Here is a 25024-nt window from a genome sequence, read left to right as displayed (position 1 = left end):
TTAACAAAACTTATTTCCAGGAAGTGCTGTGAGAAAGAAATAAAATGATATTTATAAAAATGCCAAGTCCAGTACTTGGAATGCAGCACACAATAAATGGCAACTTTTACAATTATCCATGGCTCTCCTCCCTTCCCCGCTCTCTTTCCTTATCTCTCGGATTAGTTCTAGCAATCATTTCATTCCTGTTATTTCCTAAGCTTTGAGTTAATATTGTTCAGCATCCTTTTTCTCTTTTAGTGTTTCTTTTTATTTTTTAGTAGAAGCCCCAAATGCCTTCCACTCCCAATGAAATGACTTGTTTCTGCACTATAAATCAATTACTTATTTACTTATTGATGTACTGACAAAATATATAGTACTGGGTTTCTTGAAATCTCATTCCAAGTCAGTGTTTCCCAGATTATGGCATATATAAACATTGATGCATACAAGGTAGTTTGAGGAGACACACTAACTTTTGTTTTTAATTTACAGAGTTAGAAAAATTTTTAATTTAAATTAGAACAATATAGTTCGCATATCAAATCACAGATATGAAAGCTTAGGATAAAGCTAAGTAAAAAAGTGAATCAATTTAAGTTTACTTAAAATCGTATTAATTCTAGTACAGGTAGAACACAACATATATATAAATATAACAAAAATTATGAAGATGACACGTGACTGACTGAAATTTGGGAAGCTGTTCTAAGTCATTTGAGGCCAGTGCATAAGAGAGGAGTTTTAATATGCCCAACTGTTTGTTCTGTTCTACAGCAAACTATGTGAGATGGTTCTCCACTTTCCCAATGCCAGTCAAGCAATACAACTTTCACCCAGCCTAATTCTCAAAAGCCACTTAATTTTAAAACCCTGAGTTGAAGGTCTCCCTAACTCGGAGAGTGGAAGAATTAATTTTTCTTCAGCACAAAAGTAGGAGAGGGAAAAGACTTTTTCCTTGTAGCTCCTGTGCAAGTATTTTTGAGCCTTCTTGTACAATGTTCCTCAGACACTGGGAGGCTGTGCTAGCGTCATCAGAGTCACTCTGTCTGATACCTGGACCACGGCAATGACCAAGTGTACCACTCCTGTAACACGGGGCAGGGGCTCAGGAAATACCGAGGCACAGTACTAATCATCACAACAAAATTTTCCCTAAATTGCAGGCTGGAAGAATTGTTGTTGAAAAATCACTTGCTGCTTATGTACCACTTTACTGTAGTTCAGCCATGTGTACTAGGAGTGAGAGAAGCGTAAACATAATTGACTGTCATCTCTCTGAATCGCTCATGAAAGCTACAGCACTGAACACACAAATCAGGCTGCTCAGTTTGCCTGGTGCTATTTGAGGAGACTCAGTATGCACCCCCAGCCACAAAGCAAACTGGATCAGTTCTCTGGGGGAAATCCTTAATGTGCACCTGCCATAATAAGTAATAAGGTCTGCTCTGCATTACTCTATTTATAGTCTCCAGCTATTTTCACATATATTTTAGCTCTTTTCTATAGCAGAACAGTTGAATGAATCACAGACATTTTCTGCTCAAACAGAAACAAATAAGGCTGGGGGACACCTCTGGCCTTTAAAAGTCTGTAGCTTCTAGCTGACCTATATTCTATTCATTAGTCCCAGGCAGCAGACATTTTCCTTAGAAATGTCATATTTGGTACAGCCTCAAGGCCAATGTGAATATTTGCTGCAGCATACGAGTCAGAAAACATGTGGTAAACAGAGATTGTGTTGCACTTTTTGTAGGCAAGCATACTGGTCATAAGGTAATGGACTCTGCACAAAGAAAACCTGCCTGGTGATCTTTGCTTATTCGTCCATTCCACAAGTATTGACTGAATACCTAACATTTGCTAAGCAGTATTCTATGCACTAGAGATACAGTAGCAAACAAGACATATACAGTACCTGCCTTCATGTAGATTATGTTTTAGCTAAGGACAAAGAAGGAAAAAAATAATGAATTTATTAGTTTATTTCAGATAGTAATAACTACAATGGAAAAAGCAAAAAATGGGGGAGGAGGGAAGAATCTTGAGACATATGTACAGTGCAACCAATAATCTTGACTTTATGGTTGTAAGAACTTATTGCTAAAGAAGTGCTATAATTTTGCTAATTTCCTAAATATTCAGCAATTTTAACACTTGTAAACATCATGGTTTTAGGCTCTTTCTTAATGCTGACACTAAGGGGCTTTGGTAGGGTACATCCTGGTCCTTAATCCCCACTGTCCTCACCTTGGCTCATTGGGATGCTTCCAAGGACGCAGGGACAGCTTGACAGTAGCAAAGGTGCTGGTCCCTTGGTATTTTCCCATATTTGTCACATCCTCACTAATAGTCAATTCTGTCAGTACATTTGTGCAGCATCTGCAGCATCCTTCTTTGTATGACATTTCATACTTGCTTAATTCACCTAACTTTGGTTTCCCATCTCTCAGACTCACTCATTTTTTGGAGGGGCTCAATGGTGGAACTAAACAGAGGAAGCAGAACCAGGCCCCAAAATGAGAGTAAATGCCTTTCACACACCTGCAAGGCGGGATAACTATAAAATCCGAGTGTAAGTTACACTATATATCTTCTGTAACAATAAAAATTTAGACCAACGAAGCATCAAATTGGGTACATAACCAAGACAGGAAAATGCCAGACAGAGAAGAACCTTCAAAATTCTTGTCTTTCCCCTTAATCTAAGAGTTCCAGCTTCGGTGTCAGGGGCATGGTATTATTTTCCAGACTTTGACTGTTCAGTACATGTTGACCCTTCCCAGATGTATTCTAAAAAGCTTGGCTGTATACATTTTGGGCTACTGAACATTTCAGACTCTCAGTTTCATAGTTTTACTCCCTCCTTTCCCCAAATACCTAAATGTGAGAAGCAAGAAAGACTGATATCAATTTCATTCCATTATAACCAAATTGGTAAGTGTCTTTTCCTATATTCTAGGAAGGGGAAAAAAAATCCTATAGAAACTTTTGAAGCCTCATTCTGAACACAAATTTAAGATAATTTTCCTGGGTGCACCCAAGTTTGCAAATGGAATAGATATGAGTCCTTGACATATTCCTACGTCTGTCAAGTGTCCAGATATCTTTGTTAAGACTAACATAAGCAAAGGAAGATAGCCAATGCAGGAAGAAGAGGCAAATCAAATAAATTATATACTAACTCTAGGCTTTGAGGCCTGGTGTAGTGTCTGTTTTTTCCCTTCACAAACATTAGAGAAATATGATTAAATGTTTCATCTCTAAGTGGGCAAAGCCACAAATTATTGCAAAATCTGTCAAGCTCAGAGTTGGTACAGATTTCCTCTAATAATCTGGACAAACACTTCAAGCAGTCAAACTTGAATTCACCAGCAATGTGTCAAATAAAGGAGAATCAGATCAACAGATTCTTTTTAATAGATTATGGATACATGGTAAATTCTATCAGTTCCAAATATCTCTGTACTTGCAATTTATCTTATCTTTGAAAAAAATGGGCAGAAAGGAGATTGAAAATACACCTTAACAGAATGTTAAATCTCTAATCTAAATTTAAACTTCAGTGTTCTAGGGACATCATGTCATTTTTTACTATCATCATTACTAAAAATTTTACAAAACCTTATGAAAGACTAAAAAACTTTTCATTTTTACATTTTATGCCATAAGAGACATGATTAAAATGACAAGTTCCCAAATAACATGAATAATGCATTTCCCCTTTATCCAAGGCAAATGCATTTTGCTCTTAAGAGATGTTTAATCCATTCCCTTTTTTGGGAAGAGAAAAGGAGGAGGATGAAAAGATTTGCAGTTAGAACTGCTATTTAATGAAAGACACATATTTGACTTGTGAATATAAAATAAATGCTGCAGTAATTTTGAGTTTAGACAAGGATAGTGAATTTTGATATGAATGAATAGAAAATTATACTTCTGTTAACATTCAAGGTTCCTCTTTGGAATAGAATTGTTAAGAGTTACTCTATTATGCCAAGGAAATAGCAGAGCTTGTGTTAAGAAATCTTAACTATGTATGTGTGTATAAATATTTACTCTAGAAAGCACCACATCTACATTTGTAGAATAAGTTTCAAAGAATAGCTTAAACTGTCATAAAACTTGGATAGAGACGCTGCCTTCTGATACTTTATGCTCTTCCTTCACTATCGAATGGTCAAATTCAATCACCATCATTGGACCACAGGGAGTGGAGCTTTGGAGGAGATGCAGAAAAAAGCCATAGCTCCTTTAAGGTTCAGCTTCCTGTGCTTGTCTACTCTCCAGCAGCTGGGGCAGTTAAATGGCTCAGCAGATGCGTCTGCCTTGGGAAGTGCCTCTGCACTGAGAAGACCAGGGCCTGGTAAATGAGCCAAGCCCTCCTTTAGGACTTCTTTCCTTGGTGCACTTTTCTCTAGATGCATTTTTCCTTGCTATGGGGGTGGGGTGGGGGGGGTAATAATACCTTGAGGGAAGTAAGATATGGAGGTGAGCACAGGAGAAAGAGACAAAGGCTGTATACTTGCAGCATTCATGGCTTCATGTGGTCCAACTTAGTCCATCGTGAGACCACTTCAGAATCTTTCAGCGGAAGCTCCAGTAAGTGATAAAGAGCATGCATTTACCTGGCCCTTTCCTCTGTGCATTTCTCTCTGTCTGATGGAATCAGTAGGTGCAAAGGTGGACGTGGTTGTTGCTTCTGGTTAAGACTTACAGATGCTGGGTTAAGTCTCTCTTTGATATAAGTGACTTCATGGCCAAAGATCTGGGATACTCCCTTCTTTTTGCCAGAACATAAGTTCATAGGTATTTTTAAGGAAGACAGTAAAGGATTAGAACTCCAAGAGTCATTTTAGTCAGGAAGTAGTTTCCAAAGTTTGTTAATTTTCTCCTTTGGATGATAGTAAGTAATAATCAGCTATTTACCATTTTGGTTTCTTAGTCCTCTGGCTGGTGCAGCCTTTTTTCTTGGACTGTTCTAAATAGCTAAGAAGATTTTGAAGACTCTGACCTCTTTGGCCCCTACCTCATGAGGGATGATCAAAAAGGTGTTTGTCCATGGTTGAACTACAGAAAAACAATATGTTAGCTTACACAAAAGTTCACAATTCCAGTGACTTTTAAATCTGACAAACGGGGAAAAAAGGAGAAAACTCTATAATGAAGAATCACTTGTGTCACAAAGAAAGGATTATGATAAGCCAATTCTGTGTACCTGACACGCACCTTAAAAAACTACATAATAACTTTAAGAAAAAGTCTGGCCCCCAAACATGTGTCATAATTTAGTGTGTAACACTCGAGAACCCGTGAAAGGAAAACACTGGCAATAGTCAGTGCATTGGTTTAGTATAAGGACATTGGGAAGTCTTTCGCCTCTTCCCAACAGAAGAATACTGAGTACCGGTTAAGGTAGAGAAGCCAACAAGGAATCGATGGACAACTGATATCCTTAAACCTCAGATTTTGCTGACAAGGAGAAAGCAGAGAACACAGCCCACAGCTGATTATAATAGTTTTTCTAAACACGACAGAACTAAGAATGATGTTTTCTAGGATGGAATGGAAGAAATCTCAGTACAGTGTGATGCCATCTAATTACAGAATTCAAATTACTTTAGAATCTTCAAAGCACCAAAACAAGGATGTATAACATATTCATAATGTATATCTTTATAAGCCATGTACTTTCATAATAAACCTAAGCCTTCAAAATAACAGTAAAAATAACCAACGGTAATTTTTGTTAAAAAAAAAATGATGAACAGGGTTGCTCAGAAACTGGACTTATCTTGCTTTTTATTGAAATGGAAAAGTTCTCCTTTCATTGACAGATTTGCCAAACCATTCAATTTAATGTAGGAAGCACTGTTTTGTTTCTCCTGAATTGCTTGAACTACTGTACTTGAACATCTTGCAGCTAGGGTTTAGTTGTACTAGATTTGCTTATATAAAATATATACATGCATTATTTTTGATAAACATTTAAATATATTAATGCTTTTAACCCTTCTCTTAAATACAGTTGCTTCCATTAGAGGTTTTTCCGTGAATTATCTAATTCAGATAAAGTTTAAAAAATATTTTGAATTTCCTTCCCCTTTTGAGAACTTACATGCTTTTGTATCATTCTCAAAATCAAAGCTTCAAAATATTGAAGTTTCAGGGTAGAGACATGTTAAGATACTTCATGATGGTTTGCTGGAAAAACATAGCTATCTGTCACTCAGTGTATTATAAGAATCTGAATCACACCTTCCTAAGGAAACAAAGTCCCAGCATTTTATAAGAGTTGTCCAGTGGAAGCAAATCCAGGTTCAAAGAGATGAGAAGAAAGGAGTAATTTTTATTTGCATACATGACCTGCTACTGCAATTTTGAACCCCTTTGTTCTGCCAGGTATGTCTCAGTAAGGAAATGGATGCTGCTGTGAAAGTCATCCCCTGAAAACAGAGGTATGAGTAAGTAAAGGAGTGAGAGTTGATATAAATTCAAGTCATTTTACAGAGGATTTTACAATGATGGATTACAAGATGAATTCTCACAAGTTGGCAAGGTTTTCCAAAGCCAAGCTTTTGTGAATATTGTTTGAAACCATTGTGTAGAATGCAGTCTATGTGCTAAGAAACAATACGATTTTTATTACCAAGTTGGAATTACTTCAGACCAGAAAATAACAGGATTCAAAAGTAAGACAGCTGAAAAATCCAACAGTCTGGTCTAACCTGGAATGCTCTGTCTCCTCACAGCCAATGCTCCATCAGGCGGCTTTGTCTGGCTGGCGGATTTAGTGTAGGGACTCTCATCTGCAAAGGTACAATGAAGGGTTTGGTTAATTTCCATCCAGTTTCTAATGCAGTGAAGATTTTTAAAGGACTCCAATCCTTCTGCCAGAGAGAGGTGATATGGTACGTAGAAAGAGCCTAGTAGACCTGGTTCCTGAACTTGAGTTAGCTGTGGGACAACTCTTTGAAAATCAGTTTCCTCTCCCATGAAAGAGGGATAAAATTGTTATCTACCTCTTAGGGTTGTCAGAAGCAAAAGCTATAGTGCATGTGAAGACATTTATAAAATGGTAAGAAGTATGCAAATATAGTGAACAAATTATGTGCCTGTCACCTACATTCATTGATAAAGAAGTATCAGTGAATATGTGTAACAGGAAGACAAAGAAGAAATAAAATGGCTCAGTGGGCACTAAGAATAGTCAGGTAGAAGAACAAAGGAAATGACAGAAATGTATATTTCAGATAAGCAGATGACAGAGCATTAGTATTGCAGGAGAATAAAGACAGAGTTAGTAGGTCCCTCCTGGGAGTGTGAACCAGTGGCCAGTGCAAAGCAGAGGGATAGGGATGTTCAGAAGTAAGACCAGAGAAGCTAGGTTAACAGTAGGCAAGGAATGATGGTTTAGCAAAAGAAGACACATATTGCAACAAGGTGACTTGTCCTCTTTTAGAAAGGGATGAAAATAACCTGCAGAACCATAAAAAGAGCAACTGAAAAGACAGAAGGTCTAAAGCTCAGTATATCTGTGAGTTAGGCAGGAAGCTGAATGATTAAAACTCTAGGTGACAAGATCATAGAGGTGATGATCCATCAAATTTTAAGTAAAGTGATTTTTTTTTTTAACCTAGGAAAGGATTTAATCTGGTTGGAATACAAAGGTAGGGATCTAGATGGCAAATATTAGGGTTAAAATAGAAAGGAACAATTCTTACTAGTTTGGATGGGGTCATTTGTATCAAGTAAAAGAGATACCTGAGTAACGACCTTAAATATTTCCTTAATAGGATATGAGTAACAACCTTCAACATTTCAAGAATATGGCTTAAAGTAAATATAATGTAAAATAATTATCTAGCATATTCAGTCAATATAGACGACTGGAATGTCACTTCTGGCTGCACTATACAGTTTGTCCGTTATTGCTGTTGTTTTAACAGGAAATCATTAAAGGATTTGCAAAAACCATATTGTGCATGGCAAACTATTAAATACAACAAAGGTTTAATTCAGCAACAGGGCTTTATCTTCTGAGAACATTAATTTTCCTAACTAAGTGGTTTGTGTTTCAAAATTGCAGACCTCATTTCCTCTCTAGGATGTACTTCTGGTTGAAATGATTCACAATTTCTTCATAAAACCAACAGTCTTTATAAGCAATGACAAAAGGAAAGATTAACACTGCTGTAAGCTGCAATTAACTTAAAAAACGGAAGTCACACTGTTACATGTTTACATTTCATTTGTCACGATTCTTTATATTCCTCCAACCATAAAGATAAACTACCAACTTTAGATACCAACACTATCAACATCATCATTTTTCCTTTCGAAGTAGTATCTTAGGTCTTTGACTCTTCTCTTTGCAAACACAATTTTCAATATAATCAAAAACCACAAAACAAAATGTAAGCATTATGCTACAAAAGGCTCCATTTGCCCCACTGTTCCCCCCTGAGTATTTGAATACTTTCCTCTCAGTGTCAATTTAATAATTAGGCAATATGCTTTATATAGCACCTATTAAAACCAAATTACTATATGTTAAAATCTGGGATTCTTTATAAGAGTGATTTAAAAATATATTTCCTTTCATTATCCAAAACTTTTACATTGTGTATTTATGCATACAGAACCTTGAGCCTGGCAATGTAGATCACAACAACATAAAGGCTTCCCTCAGTTTTCAATTTGTCAGGATTCCAGCCAAGCAAAGTCTTGGGTTGAATCCAGTGTTGGATTTTCTTAAATGGCAATGAGAGATTTGCCAAGGAAACGGGGGTTATCTGTGCTTGATGCACTATTTTAAGGAACCATTTCTTTAGAAATTTATCCAGTTTGCATTACAGAAGTAGTCAACACTGGTAAAATGGTTTTCTCATTTATATTTGAAAACAATTTCCTCAATTTAGAGTCAAGAGTGTTTATTGTGCAATCCTTAAAAGGTTGAAACTGAATTGTAGATGGCCACCTGGCCAACCTCTGCACAGCCATCCCCAACGCCACCCTCACTCCCAATATCAAGTGTTTTTACTTGATAGGCAAAAGTAAATAATTACCTAGAAGCCAAAAGTTGTATTGATCAAAGGACCAGACCGAAATAAGTTTGATGCTATCTAAAAATAGCTTTTCAAAGTCAATCAGGGTGAAAGCAATAATTCCCAATGGCAGTACGGCAGAAGTTTGACAATGTTGATCAGGGGCGTTAAGGAGAGCACAGCCACAGAGCAGCATGGTACAATTTAACATTTGGGTTTTTGGAAACTTGCCCTAAGGATATCTTTTTATTTTAAACATCTAAGAGGCATCATGGGCCTTTTGTAAAAACGTACCCACTACAGAATGAACATCAGCTTTCTTGATGTGACTTACTAAAAGTCAAATCTTGGTTCAAACTTTGAAAACAGAAATGGAGAGAAAACACTGAATGAATCAGTGGCTGAGGACAAGAACGCCCAGGGTGCATTTTTAAACCTTGAGCATAAAGTCATGGAGAACTATGGAGGCTTCTATCATGGTCTTCTCACGTGTCCCTTAATGCAGATTTGTAGATATATTCCTAGAATTTCTTGCTTATATGGGACAATCTAGACCATGCTTTCATTTCATAGTTGGGACTGAGGCCCAGAGAGGTAAATCTATAGAAGGCGCACATCTAAAGTGAGTCTAGACTGAATTTCTTCTATTCTTATTCCTATGCTCTTTGCTCTTTATCTTATTTCTTCTTGGATAGACAATGAGATTGGGTCATTGGGTCCACATGTTGCTGTATCACACAGGTAAGTGACCAGACACCACACTAGCAGAGACCTTGCATATTTTGTGTGAATTCCTGTGGAGGAGGAATTAAATCCTGAGGAGGCTACAAAAATGAGCCATCATAGCCAATTCTTTTCTGTGTGTATATAAATCTCATTCCTCCTCCTTCACATACTTCTTTGCCTAGAGGGAATAACATTTAAAAATGATACTATGGAAATGATTTATACTTTTCAGCTCACTTTTTTAAAGATAAATTTTTTTTTAAATGCCATTACAACTCATGGCTCCCCAGTGTGGGCCTTAAAGAGTCATTGAATTATAAGATGTATGTTGTTAATACTTTTCCTTTGTTTCATCGGGGAGACACTAAATAGACTTTCAAGTTCCATCTAGGTACATAAATGAATAAAAAATAGGTAAAATAACAAGAGAAGGAATCAATCAGTAAGAAATATATCCAGAACAGTACCCGGCACACTGTAGGCATTCACTAAATATTTGCTGATGGATGAATGAATTATATCCAACTTTTCAGACTACAGCATTTATTGAAAGCAAACAACCTGAAGAAAGTCAAACATTTGTTATGAGCTACCCCTGATTTTCTTTTTCAACCTACCTCTGATTTTTTCCTTTCCTACCTCTGATTTTCTTTTTCTAGGTTTATAGCCTATTCCTTTTAAAGTCAGGTCATCACCTAATCACTGTTAAGTATTGACTTAACATTAGGGCACAGAAAGGGCTTAGTCAAGCATGTTAAAAATCTGTGGCTCTTTATAAGACTGATATTAAAATATAGTTCCTTTCATTTTCATTTAGACTACAGAAGGATTTATCAAACAACCTTTAAAATAATGCCTTTAAATAAAAGAATTTTGATTTTCATACCATACTCAGCCTTGACATTGACAATCATATGAATGAGGGATTGAAAGCCACTATAGGGGCAAAGCAGACATTCAGCTAGTGAGCGACTGCTCACTAAAATGAATGCTGCAAGTAATCACTAAGGACATCTCAGGGTATCAGAACTGCCAGCCTTTTCTAATGACATCTTAGCAGCTAGATAATCACTGTCACACATGATGGCCTCCCACTGTTATAGGGCTTGCATATTGGCCATAACAGGGAAGAACGTGGGTCCCTTCACAGTGACATCCCATGAGGCTAGGGAAAATGCCCTCCACTAATAGGGAGAACTGACATGGTGACAAAAGCACAGAAAGGGTTTAGTCAAGCATACACTTACAACAGAAGAACAACGATGGGGGTGACCATCTGTCCCTCTCATCTCCCCCCCATTTTGACCAGTCTCCTCTTGTGCCAAACACAGGAGGGGCAAACACAGATCATTTGTTTTGATTACATATTCCAAGTGAAGCTAGTGTTTATAAACATGGAAAGCAAACAGCAGGCACCTAAGCAGCAATAATTCACTCTGCATCACAACCAAAGCCCACTTTGGAGCTGTGAGAATCACATCTTGAGGGAATAACTCAGGTCCCCTCATGTTCTCCTACCCTCCAGGGGTTGCCTGGCACCAGACGCATCCATGTGTAATCAGAATGATCCTGGTCTCTCCATCTCCTGCTTCTCCTGTTCCCAAGGTCTGGGCTTCCCAGAGGAAGTGGATATGACTATAGTTTCAGGAATCTCTAGCTGTGTTCAGGGCTTTGTTGAAAAAAAATTTTTTTAATTTCCTTTGGCTGAGACTAATCAGCCTATGCTCAACAATTCCTAGCAACTAATTATGCACAATTGAGGCACCTGCTAAGCCAGCAGATCCCTTAACTTCTTGATTAGAAAAAAAAAGATAGACATTTTGTGCAGTTAAACATTATGACCATTTCCTAGCAGTAGGGAGACAGGCAGCTCATGCCACAAGGCTCATGCACGTCATTATGAACTCAGAAGAAAACTGTTTTCCATGGATGAACAAAATGAAATCCATTGAAAAGGAAATAATCTGTCCCTTGAATTCAGTTAAATCTCACAAACTTTAGTGCCTACTGTGTGCAAACTGAGAATCAAAGAGGATGAAAGATAATGAAACTTTAAGTGGAATGGTGATTGTGGAATCTTTATTTCTTCATAAGTTTGAGACTGGAACACGGTGCTTGATTACCTGAGGGGAGAATAAGCCCAGGCTTAGGGTGCTCATGGGGGAGGGACACAGGAAGAGAAAAGGAGATCCACAGCAATGAATTGATCCAGAATTCTGCAGTCAGAAATATCAAGAAATAAGCCATTTTAGGCTTTTGGCCAACATGGAAGTTTTGTGTGGTGGGAAAGCAAAATCTTTTCAGCACTTGAGTCGTGTGAGCATCTCACTCCACCCCACCATGGACATCCCACAGCTGCTTTTCTCTCTTCCACACTTGCTCTCCAGTTCAGTTTTGCTGCCTTGGTGGTTTAATAGCACACTCTAAAATTTCAGCACGATTTCCTGAAGGATAGCTGTCAAGGGTTTTGACAATAGAACTTAATTATGTCTTTCTTTTCTTATTAAAATGATGTATAACTACAATCGCAGTGCCCTATATAATTTTAAAAAGTGCAAACTCAAAGATAAGGCCAAATGCTCCTAAATCAGTCTTAATTCCTGATTAAAATATCCCCCCCCCTTTTTTTTTTTTTAATAAGGCCAAGCCAAAAGTGCCCTCTGGATCTTTCCCAGAGTCAGAAGGCTTCTGGGTCCTACATGGGCTATAGCTCTACTGCTTTGGCATGTCAAGGCTGTAACATGGATAGCTAGCTGCTTATGACTTATCACTGAGAGTGGATTGATTTCATCTCCTTCCCTAACCTGATAAAGAGGTCCGCGCAGCTAGGTTTAAAGCAGAAGGAAGTGGGAAGGACCTGAGTTTGACAGCAGGAGGCAGAGGCAGCGCTGCTCCATGATCATCTCTTTCCTATTGAGATGATTTTTCCTCCTCCATCCATCCACTTTCCTTCTGTTTTGTGATTTGTTTTGCATCTGCATGGCATTAATGTCTATCCTTGACTCTGCAGGTTTCCTTATAGTTTTATAATTCAGACACCGAGGTGCTTTTTATTCTTAAAGGGACCAGGTTTTTTGTTTTTGAACATCAAAAAAAAAAAAAAAAATCAACCAAGTGCAACTTTATTTTGAAAACAAATGTACAGTGGTTTCTTCACAATGATAGAATGTCCTTTAAAATTATACCAATCATAATCACAAAACCATTTCAGGGGTTAAGTATTACAGCTAAAAAGAACATCAACCATACGGCTCATGTTGTTGTAGGCCTGTTTTATAAGCCCATTTTTCTCCGTTAACACTCTATTATCTAATTTCTTGCTTTTCAAAATGTGGTCCATGGAGGAGCAGCATGAACATCGCCTGGAAGCTTGTCAGAAACACAGAATCTCAAGCCCTGTCCCAACCTATGGAATCAGAGTGTGCATTGAACAAAATCTCCAGGTGATTTATATGCATAGTAAAGTTTGGAAAGCCCTGCTCTAATTGATATGACCAATAGCAATGACACAAGTACTGAGGATTTACCTGTCCTGATGTCTCACCTGGTTGTACCAGTGGAAGCCTACAAAGAAGCTGGCAGAATGCTAGTAGTATCAGTAAACTTCATGGGATGGTTTCCCCAAATGGAAATCAAACTGTTGCAATGTTATGGTTTTGAGTAAATCTACCTTCTCTTGATCCAGTTTAAACTTTTCAATAGTCCTAAAATGGCTGAATTATGGGAGTAACTAGATATATCTAAGGTCAGATTACCTGGAACAATTGATTGATCATAATAACCTATTAGTCAATTTATACTACAGGGTAGAGAAAGGATATGGTATTGAGTTATGTCCTGCCTCGTGGCAGGGACATGAGAGTAGAACCTTCCATGGTACCATCTCCTTAAACTGTTTCCCTTCAGGTGCAAAGTTGCTTTTTAGCATCCACACAGTTCTCCTGGAACCAGGAAAGTCTCAGCACAGAACCTGACCTATGATCTACACATAGGGACAAATAGAATTATGGTGGCCAACCTTGTGGAAGTGGTCTGTGTTAACTGGGCTGCTCAGTGATGTCTGCAGGCCTTTTGGAAGAGTAATATCTCTAGCCAGGTTAATTTGTAAATCCTCTCTGAAATTAATGAGCATGAAATTGCACATTATCTGCCTCTGGCATTCCTATTGCTAATGTGTCTGAGTCACAAATGATAACTCCTATGCTTCTTCCTAATAGTGTTTCCAGCAAGGACAGATGAACCAATCTGTTCACAGCAGTCACAGACCAACCACATTACCAAAAAATCAAAATTTCTCAGCACCACACTCTCCCGAGTGAGCCACGGGCCGGCCCGCTCAAAAAATCAAAATTTCTACACGGCCGAACTCTATTCCATAAAAGTCATTCTCATAACCATATCAGGTCCTAATTTAAAACTTTAAAATCTGAATTCAGTATAGCTTCCACATTTTCTATATGTAGGGAGGCATATACGCTTTAAACCTTTGGTTTAACCATTAGATTATGCCAGCTGACATTCTCAGTATTTCACACTGTGAAATACTCATAGTTCAAAAAGCTCTTAGCATTAGAACGATACTCTGGTGAAAAAATATGAATTGCCTTGGGTTAGTATTAGCTATTTAAAATCGCATTTTTAATTCTTGTTTAAAATGTTTACAATTCTTCAGGGAAAAAGAAGTATGCATTTACGTAGGTATAAGCAGACTAGACTATATCTGAGTATTCCTGGAGAGTCACAATAATCAATATTTGATTTTATGTAATAGCAACTAGAGCTGGGTGGTAGCATTAACAGATATAAATAAGACATTTGGAGAAATTAAGGTTTGAAATCAAGAAGTCACTTTGATACATATTGATCACAATTTGGACTACAGTAAATGTGGGAGAAATTTTAAATAGTACATAGGTTTTCTGGAGATAACTCAAGAACAAAATATTAAAAATGTCCTCATGGAACGATTGAGAGTGTTTTTTTAAACACTCCACTAACAATGCTCACAGCTTCAAAACTTGATCATTTAAATGATTACATCTCTTTACTTAAAGCACTTCTTTTTTGCCTCTTGTCTGGGACCTTTTTTGCATTTCTAATGTAAATTGTAGAGAAAAAAATTAAGCTGTTTGTTAAATCAGGGCTCTCCAGGAGTCCTGCTTTTACATGATATTCCAGCAAAGGTTTCTATATTTAGAAATTTTCAGTATGATAGTTGTTAGAATGAGGTCAAGATTAAAGGAAAACAAGAGGGAGCAAAATGCAGTCAGGATGACTTTATTTTAGGAGGTCTAAATATTGTGCCAGTGTGTGAATGAACACAAATGTAAATAGAAAAAAGAATGAGTCACATACATCTGCAGGGTGGAGCATTCCCATCTAGGTTTGATTATTGAGAAAATAGCCTTTAATGGCCCTCTCCTGTTGCTGTGACAATCAGTGGCATGAAATTTTACAACTTAGACAACCTTAAAGCTTGGTTCAGTGACTCAGTATGATTTTTCCTTCTTTTTTTCCCTGTTAATCAAATGTAATGTAAAGTGTAACAAATGTCTACTGCAAGCAAATTACATAAGTAAATGATCAGATAGTTACTACTGCTGACAAATTTCCAAATGAAACTGAAAAAAAAAAAGTATTACCACCAATGTGTAGACTCAGTTTTCAAAATACAAGCTGAAGATCTGTCTCTACATGTAGCATCCTGGAATAATAAAAAGGGGAAAATGTATAGTGTGTATTTATAATCTTGAGTAACATTTTGGAGCTAGGAGCACAGACCATTCTTCCCAGGGTCACGATATGACTGAGGAACAGGGCATGTGACTGCCTATATGTGTCAAAATCCATTGTGTGACTCCCAATTCCGTTCTCATGTCTCAAGGGTGTAGTGTGGCCTTAGAAACAATGCTCCAAAGGATGTTTCCAATATACCAAGGAAAACCAAAGATTTTTCTAGGCATCCATTTTTATTAATTTTCAAAACAGGGAAACAAGAGATGGGATTTCCTGCTAATGGAGGAAAATGCATTAAGTCAGAAGTTATCTGAGTGCAAAATAAGTGGAAGGAAAAGTAAACCTCAAACAGTAAAAGGAAGCCTGTGGTTGTACATACGGAATGTAAGTTACACAAACAAAAATGAGGGTTTGATTGCAATCATATATTTTTAGATGCTTCTTTCATTATACATCAATGCCACTGGTTTCCTCTACAAGTAATCAAAATAAATTCTTAAAAACCTTTTCTTTACTTCTGAGTTTGGTTTGAGAATGCTTCAGTAAACCAGAATATTTTTAACATCAACGACACTAATAACACTATAATTATAGCTAATACCTACTGAGCACTCATTATATGCCAGTGTGAGTCTAAGTCCTTTATATGTATAATCTTATTTCTTCTAACAATAACTCAATAAAATTTTAAATCGCAAAACAGATAAATTCCTTTTCCAAAAAAACTGCTGGTTTTGAGGAAGAATTTGCTATCATTCATCCTACATAGTAGTTGCATGGTGAATTTGCAATGCAACTGCTACTGTAGTGAAGCCTAGAGTGGTGCAGGTGTATTACATGCCCAGCATGGTGCTTGATACCTCACATACATTATCAATACTCACAACAATGTCATTGCACAGGTACAATAACACTACTTGAAATATGAGGATACAGAAGCTCACGGAGATGAAATAACGTGCTGAAGTTTACCCTGGAAGCAAGGTGCAGAAATGAGGTTTTAACATACATATGTTTATAGAGTTTGCTCTTAACCACCATGATATACTGTTTACCAACATTTGATTCATTCTTATGTGGAATTGTGTGTGTGTGTGTGTGTCTGCATGTGTGTGTGTATAAAAAGAGGCACACCTTCACATACTGCCTGTATTCTATGTGACTAAATGTCACTGAAATGAGGACTTGGGGCTTCATTTGAAGATCTCCTGGAATTTCAGCTTAGAAAAGAAAATTTCATCTTGCCCAATTTTTAGATTTCGCTTTTTTGTCATGAATTCCTAGTTTAATTTATGATATAAAATTCAATGTTCTTTCCGGCACATAAACAAATCATTTGAAAGAATGAATTCCAGCCAAGAAGCTCCAAGCACTTTAGGAGATGAAGTCTGGCTGAATTTATCTCTTTAGCTCCCACTCTGTGCCAACCATTCTCTACTGATAGAGCATTTATGAACTGGTTCCTACAAGTGGTTTATCATTTTAAAATGAATAAATACTGGAGCACTCTCTTTTGCCCTTTAGCATTCCAGAAAACATGTTCATGGCCTGCTGCTTACAATATTTCAAACCTTTCATTAGTGTTCCTGTAGCCAGAGGGGGGAATAAATCTTGGACCAGGCATTATCTAGCAATGCAGTGAAGAAAAGGGTGGTATGACTTGTGTGGTTGGCAAGGAGATCACCAAGTCTATCTTTGCTCTCCCTCTGGCTCTCCCAGCCCATCTCTACAAACAGCCAGGCTCGACAGCAGGTGCTGCAATCTCAGTTCTCAGGCTGATGAGTGGCTCATGCAGCAGAGTTGCTGGGCAGACAGACATGGACTCTTTGCTAGATTTAAGAATTTCATGCAGAGCTTTTGAAACCAAGGTGATTAACAGCCACTAGCCATTCTTTCCAAGATTGTCATCTTTCCTGGGCATGGATCATTTCAGGACCTATCTCTGAACTCAGTTTTTTTTTTTTTTTTTTTTTTTTACAGTTTTCAGTTTGGAAAATTCCCAGATTTAAGTCCAATTTCCAAGTGTGGGACAGTGTCACTATACACCATGTTAGAACCTTTCTTGTCCAGTGGGGGCGGGGAAAGAAATCACATTTGCATGCCTTTGGAATAACATATTTCATACACATGCCTGGAGTTGTCACATATTTTGCTTTATTAATTCATTGCTAGGTCAAGCAATAGCAGATGACTGCTTATCAAACAGATGACAAGTGATTTTAATGCATGATTAAGGCAGGATTTATCATGGCTGTCAGAATCTGGGGAGTCTGTGAATTTCATTATTTAAAGCCATATTTTGGATACTTTCTGGTTTTACAGTGAGCAGCACTGATTATAGAGACAAAACCTCACAAGGGTGTTAAACCAGAGATAATTTTTGTATGGAAAACACTAAAACCATTTTCAATCCACTAGAATTTCAGTACAGTGAAACTTTCCTAGGTCATACTGCTCTTCAACTTACTAGCTGTATGACCTTGGACAAGTTACTTATTTTCCTTGAGCTTCAGTTTCCTCAACCTGTGAAATGGGAATTGCACTGGCCTCATAGGATTGCTGAGGATTGAATCAAATAGCGTAAATAAAGCACCAGCACTGGTCCAAGTTCAAGAGATGATGAAGAGCATCTATTGCATTATCTGGAAACCGAGTGATAGCCAGCAGCCAGCAGGGACCCCAGAGCCACAGATACATGTTTCTCTGATAGCACTTACCATCGTACTTTGAAGTCATCAACCTGCTTATCTTTAAGCTGGAAACTCCTTTGAGCAGGGACTTACTTTTATATTCATAGGTATTATTATCCCAATTTTTACAGATGAGAAATCTGAATCTCAGGGAAGTTAAAAGATCTAAGGCTAAACAGCTAATGAGAATCGGAGACAGGATTCTAACTGAGGTTTGCCTGACACCAAAGACCATTCTTTTCCCAGTGTTGCCAACTGCCTCAATAACGAGGTTTTGCACAACAAATAACCTTCAGTGGAGAGGAGAGAAAACTTGTATCTGACCACTGTAAACTAATCTTCATGCTACCCAAACCTGTACCTCCACTTTCTATCATAATAAAGATTCAGGTACTTGACACGTCATTAAAAAAAAAAAAAGAAGCTGTGGCCTTTTAAAAAAAAAAGCATTGCTGAGGTTTTAGTTTGAGAAATTCATTGATATTAAATGGCCTATTATGACTCAATTTGTCAGTAGCAAAATAAAAATTAAACCTAAGTACCTAGATTTAATAGTCCAAAGATTATCAAATTATCTTCATTTACTTCGGAGGTAAATTATTGAGACAAAATTTCCTCATGAATTACTTGCTTGTCTAACTTTCCTTGGGTTATGTCTACCTTGTCAACTTCACTACTTTTTTCCATAAATCTTGCCTGCACAAAGATTTAACTTTTATAGTTAATTAGGATAAACGAGAAAAATGCAATTCAACCCCACAACATGTGAATGTTTAATTTTGAACTGATTTTGTAGCATTATACTCAGGAGGACTCTTCCAATTTTCCAATTAACATGTTACTGACATTTACAAACATCTAGAATAGAAGAACCTTTCCTTTTATCACTGTCAGTTTCATTATTGAACTTTGGGTCTGTTTTGGGACACTTCAATCATGAAAGTAATCATGTAAAACTATATTGAATCTATTAGCAGTAATACCTTAGAGGAGGTTCATTTATTATAACTGAAATTTTCTCTGACTCAGTCTCATCTGCCATGTAATTTGCCTTAAGGTATTTTAAAATCACAAAGTCAAAGCTTTATTTAGAAGGGTACTCCTAGGCATTTAATGCTGAACCAGGGTATATTTTGAAACAGAGACGTTTTATGAAATACAATATTAACAAGCAAATAAGTCATTATTTTTCAATGTAAACACTGTTTAAATTTTCTGTATCAGTTGTAAATCAATTCCATATAAGAAAATCAGGAAAAAATGCACACACACACACACACACACACACTCGCACATATATGGATGAAAATATACACAAACATATACATATATTATACATACACAGTATATTTAATAGACACAATAATCTAGATTTATATCTATTCATGAGCACTGCTAAGAAAAAGTATACATATGAACAGGACATCCAAAAGACATCCCTCTTCTATTCTGCAGGGCAAAATACAATAGGCAGAAGTTGGAGACTGCCATCTTCATCTCAGTGACATGTTATGAAGCCCTGTGGTAAAATGACCAGGAGTTTAGAGCCAATGGGAAGAACCAACATGGTACAGAGCTTCTATAATATTCTAGAAACTTCAAAATTTCAGAAAATGTATGCCAAATTTGTCCTTTAATTTATGTAATTCAGAGACTTTGGAATTCTATATTTAGGATTGCTTCCAGAGAAATTGTGAATAAGGTTAGAGACAGCCTACAAATATGAGACATATGTAATATAGGTTCACAGTTTGCAGAAGGACAGAAGAACAGCTATGTGAGAAATTAGTTTATCTCAGTGGTCCAAAGTAAGTAACTCAAGTACATCACAGCAGGCACTGTAGAAGTGAGCATGAATATCACTTAACCTGTACTATCTACACATATGCTGCATAAAGAAGTAGCTTAGAAAGGTCATGCAATTGTGTGTAGATCTATCAAACAATTTGGGTACTGATTGTAAGCATAGCCTGCCTTCATATTTCTCCAGTGTATTAACTGCAGTCTTTATTGGCTTTTATTTTGCTTAAGACAAACTTAACAAAAATTCGATATTCATTGTGACAGAAAGAGTAAACAACACAGAAATGGTTATTCAGGGACTATAAAGTGCAAATATTTGCTTCTTTGACAATTAGTGATGTATTGCTTGAAATAAGGAAAAGCATTTGTGCATTATCTGAAAATCATCACATTTATGTAAACAGAGATCATAAAGCTGAAATATGTAAGCACTGCTGGTGCTACTCCTGTAAGTATCTTCCCTCTAGGAAATGATTTCATGGGATTTTTAAAAATTCCAATTATGAGAGATTTTAACGAAAAATCTATTAGGCCAAAAAAAAATCTTTGTTAAAGTAGAAAGCTTTGTTAAATATCTACAAACTTAATTGAAAAGATGTTAAATTTGGTGGAGAAATACCAGAAAGCCTCAAGCAACTTGCATAATTAAACCATCTTTTTCCATTTGCTTTGTCCTTTTTTCTTTTGGCCTAGAATTTGTTTCTGGCATTGCATATGTGTGCATAACTGAGATGAAGTGTAATGCAGAGGCTAAACTCTCATTCTCTGAGCCCTCACAATCATTGGAGGGCTAGCTCTTTTGTGAATAATGTTTATCAAACTTAAGGATCTGATGTACATCTGCTAAATGATCTCTCCTCATTTTGATTGTGAATCATGTAGACCTAGTAAAAATTTTATAAATATACAGACATGCATTTATCACACTTATTTTTATCTGCCATCAACAAAGATAAGCCCATTGGAAATATGTGAGAGAAGACAATTCTTTTTCTTCTTGAACTTTTCTTTTTAAGGTTTATACCAACAGAGTGCATGTGTGTATTACATCACACTCATGCAATACCTCATGTTTCTCAGTTTAGCTTAAGCCAGTTTGGTTGCAAACAGTTGGAACATAATGTCGAGCTCTTGGGCCGACCCTGTGGCGCACTCGGGAGAGTGCGGCGCTGGGAGCGCAGCAGCGCTCCCACCGCGGGTTGGGATCCTATATAGGGATGGCCGGTGCGCTCACTGGCTGAGCGCGGAGCGGCCGGTCAAGAAAAAAAAAAAAGAACATAATGTCGAGCTCTTTTACCTGCCTGTAATCCTGCCAACTGGGCCAATTGTAGAGCTGGGGCTGGGTCTGGAGCTCACAGACCCCTCAAGCCTGTTCACAGACTGAGTCACAAACCCTTCACATGCCAGGCTGGGTCCCTAGACCCCTCACACGCAGATCTATTAGCTAGGTAACCAGCAAACAGTTCCTTGGAAGCCATAGGCTGGAGAGCATGGCTGTGCAGGGCGGCTGCCTGAGGCACTCCACAGCAGCCAGGCTGCAGTGCGGCAGGCACGCTAACTCCACCCCCACACAACTTATTTACAAAGACTATGCTGCACCATCCCCAACCCAAGGGGCAGGCGAGGGGGCTTGATTAAATTATTCTATTTTCCCAACACATAAGAATGGGGGTTCTTTTGTAGTGAGTTAGCATGGTAATGTGGAAAGACAGAGGCTTTATATTCATAACATGTTTGAAACTTGGTTTCTCCATTTACTTTGGGCAAGTTATATAAATCCTCTAAGCCTCAATTTTCTCATCTTTCAAATGGGGATAATAGTATCTCTCTTTCAAACTTGTAGGAATTAATTGGGATAGTGCATGGAAAGACCTTGGTATATAGTGTAGGCTCAATAAATACTAGCTTTTCCATTTCACCCTGGCCTGGTATGATTCATGGACCCTTTGAGCCTTTGATAAATGTTAATTAATCACATTTGGTAGAAATAAAAATCACGTGAATGAGATTTTTAAAAGCCTAGAATTTTCTATTTTTGTATGCTTTTATTTAATTACGAGAGAAAGAACTCAAACAAGAGAAAACACTTGTTCACACAACATAATTTGAATTAATTAGAAATGAGTTCTGACAGGGCTAAAAATGGCTCCTTAAAAGCATAAACAATCCCCCAAATACACAGGAAACCTATTAAGTATAAAACATATCTTTAAAATATAATATGGTAAATCCTCTCAGAGGCATAACTTAGTCCCCTAAACCAGACACATTAGGTGGGCAAATAATAATTCTTTCATGGTACGGGAAGATATCATTTATTAAATTATCACTCTGTTTAGGGCCCTGGTGGTCTTAGAACTAATGCTCCTGGTAAAGGTTTAAGTTAGAATGAGGGAGATTTGTTCACCTGATCCTTTATGAGTAATTATAACTAATTGCACAACCTCGTTTGTATTTGTTCCAATAAGTACCTCCCATGCTGTCATTTTATATACAGCCCAACTCTGAGATGCACTCTTTATCTATGCATAGAAAGTTTCCTCCATGTTACAGCTCAGTTCAGAATTTTAATAAACTGAGAAACAATGAGTAACAAGACATCTACAATGTTTACATAATGAGCATGAACTAGCCTCCTTGCTTTACACGATAAATGATGACAAAAGACAGGGTGGTATCATTATCCAGTCTGGCAACAACTATGAGGAAAAAAAGAACTTTCTAATTTCTTTCTATAAAATTTTATTTTAAAAAGTGAAAAATGGCAAAAGGCAAGTACTCTTGGGTGTTATAAATCATCTCCCAGCGAGGAAGAAAGATCTGCTTGGAAGGCTGCCCAGGGCACACCGATTTGTTCCCTTTTTCTGAATCACTATTAGGGTGCAATTACTTTTCATTGGATTTAGGTTTATTCTGTGCAAGCATAAAATAAAATGCTTTTGCATCCTGGAGTAAAAAGCTATAAAAATAGCACACACTTAAAATGCAGTATAGGTAGCATCTCCTTCTGGTCAGAAAGTCCTCTTAGAAATCATATCTGAAGACACATCATCATTAATGTCATTTTAAAATATTCCCTGATCTCTTTATTCTTGGCATTTCAGCAGCATTACAGGGGTCAACGTCTCTTCCACTTAGCTTTGGATACACCGCATGGTCCTGGCTTCCCACCTACCTCACTGACCACGCCTTCTTGGCCTCCTTTTGTGCCTCATTCTCCTCCTCCCCTTCCTTTTTCAGACCCCTAGGATTGACCCTCTTCTCTTATCTATGCCCCTCTCTCCTTATCTCACCTATTTCCATGCCTTTCAATGTAAATGACTCCCACATTTATCTCTGCAACCATGACCTCCTCCCTGAGCTCCAAACTCAGGAAATTCAACCTGGCATCTCTGCTTTTATGTCTAAAAGGCATTTCAGTCTTAACATGTTAAAAGCAGAGTTATTGATTCCCCAACATTCCCACCTCCACCCCATGGCACCTACATTCAACCATTTCTACCAGTCACTCAGGGGATAGACCTGACTTATCTTGGATCCTCTCTTGCTCTTCCATTCTACTGCGAGTCTGTAAGTAAATTCTGCTGGCTCATCTTCAGAATACTGTTGGCACTCCATATCTGTGGGTTCCACATCCATGGATTTAACCAACCACAGATCAAAAGTAATCAGCAAAAAAAAAAATTCCATGAAGTTCCAAAAAAGCAAAACATGAATTTTCTGTGCACCAAGTACTATGTTGAATCCATGTAAAGGATATGTTGGCATAGCACTGGGCACTATAAGTAATCTAGAGGTGATTTAAAGTATATGGGAGGCTGTGCAGAGGTTATAAGAATATACTATGCCATTTCATATCAGGGACTAGAGCATCGCGGATTTCAGTATCTGCTGGGGTCCTGGAACCAATCCCCCCTGGATACCAAGGGATGACTATCTCTAGTCCATTCCCTTCTCATCGCCTACACTGCTGCCACCCTGGTCTACTCCACCATCACCTCTCACCTGCTCTACTGAGAGACTCTCTGAAATTTGCCCACCTACTTCCCACATGACTGCCAAAGTTGTCTTTTAAAACTTAAAAAAAAATCACATTATTTCCCAGCTCGAAGTTCTCCAGAAGCTTCTCATTATACTTCGAATAACACCCAGACACCAAACACCTATCTTTCTCACCTAGTTGGTCTTGTATCTTTCTGCTGTCTATTCACTACAATCCAGCTACACTGGCCTTCCTTCCACTCCTTCAACATGCCAAGGTCATTCTCACCTTGGAGCTTTTACCCCAGAAAAAGCTATTCCTTCTGCCTGGAACATTATTCCCCCAGATCTTTGCATGAACTGCTTCTTCTCAATATTCTGATCTTGCTAAAATGTCATCTCTACCCTTGAGCATCCTTTCCCACATCTCCCTCTCCCCAAGTTACTCTCTATCTATTAACTTCTTTTTATTTTCTCCCCAACTCCTAGAACTATCTGAAGTACCTATTTACTTGTTTAGTATCTGTCTCCCCCACTAGAATATAAACTCCATGAGAGCAGGAGCCTTGTATATATTGTCTACGCGTCTTGGCACATAGTAGGTATTCAGTAAGTATTTATTGGTTGAATATTTTGAATTCATTCCTGACCATCATATACATGTAATGATGTATAGATTTACTGTATATTAAGGTCAAACATGACAAGTAAAATCCTTTATAATAATTTACAATAATGAAAGCATGCTCCTGGTCATAGATTTCAAGGACTGGGAAGATTCTTAGAAATTACAGTGCAACCCCCTTATTTCACAATGTCCTGAGGCTCAGAGAAGAGGAGCCACCAACAGTTCACAAAGTGAGAGACCAGGCCTGGCCAGGTCCCCATTGCAGCAACAAACACAGCTGGCTGTTCCTTACTGTATATTACACATGGGTGATTTGTATGAAACTCGTTGACTATGCAGAGACTCAAATTCAGCACCAAAGTGCAAATCCACTCTGCATAGCAAGTAAAAGTATGACTTCAAATCATAAATTTGATTCATCTTAAATGAAT

At 37.6% G+C, this 25024-nt stretch overlaps 1 protein-coding gene across 5 annotated transcripts in view; it reads right to left on the bottom strand.

Moving 5' to 3' along the window:
• The window catches only part of GRIP1 (glutamate receptor interacting protein 1), a 396854-nt gene that overhangs the window by 188897 nt on the left and 182933 nt on the right, over nt 1–25024 (bottom strand). For all 5 annotated transcript variants that reach the window (XM_063074588.1, XM_063074591.1, XM_063074593.1 and 2 more), the window contains exon 2: nt 6711–6791. In XM_063074588.1, coding sequence (XP_062930658.1) covers nt 6711–6791 — 81 coding nt within the window. The remainder of the gene's footprint in view (nt 1–6710; nt 6792–25024) is intronic.

The sequence above is a fragment of the Cynocephalus volans genome, chromosome 12, assembly GCF_027409185.1.
Source record: "Cynocephalus volans isolate mCynVol1 chromosome 12, mCynVol1.pri, whole genome shotgun sequence".
In the NCBI taxonomy this organism is placed as follows: Eukaryota; Metazoa; Chordata; class Mammalia; order Dermoptera; family Cynocephalidae; genus Cynocephalus; species Cynocephalus volans.
Note: the sequence above shows the minus strand (reverse complement) of the source record. Positions and strands in the feature narration are given on the sequence as shown.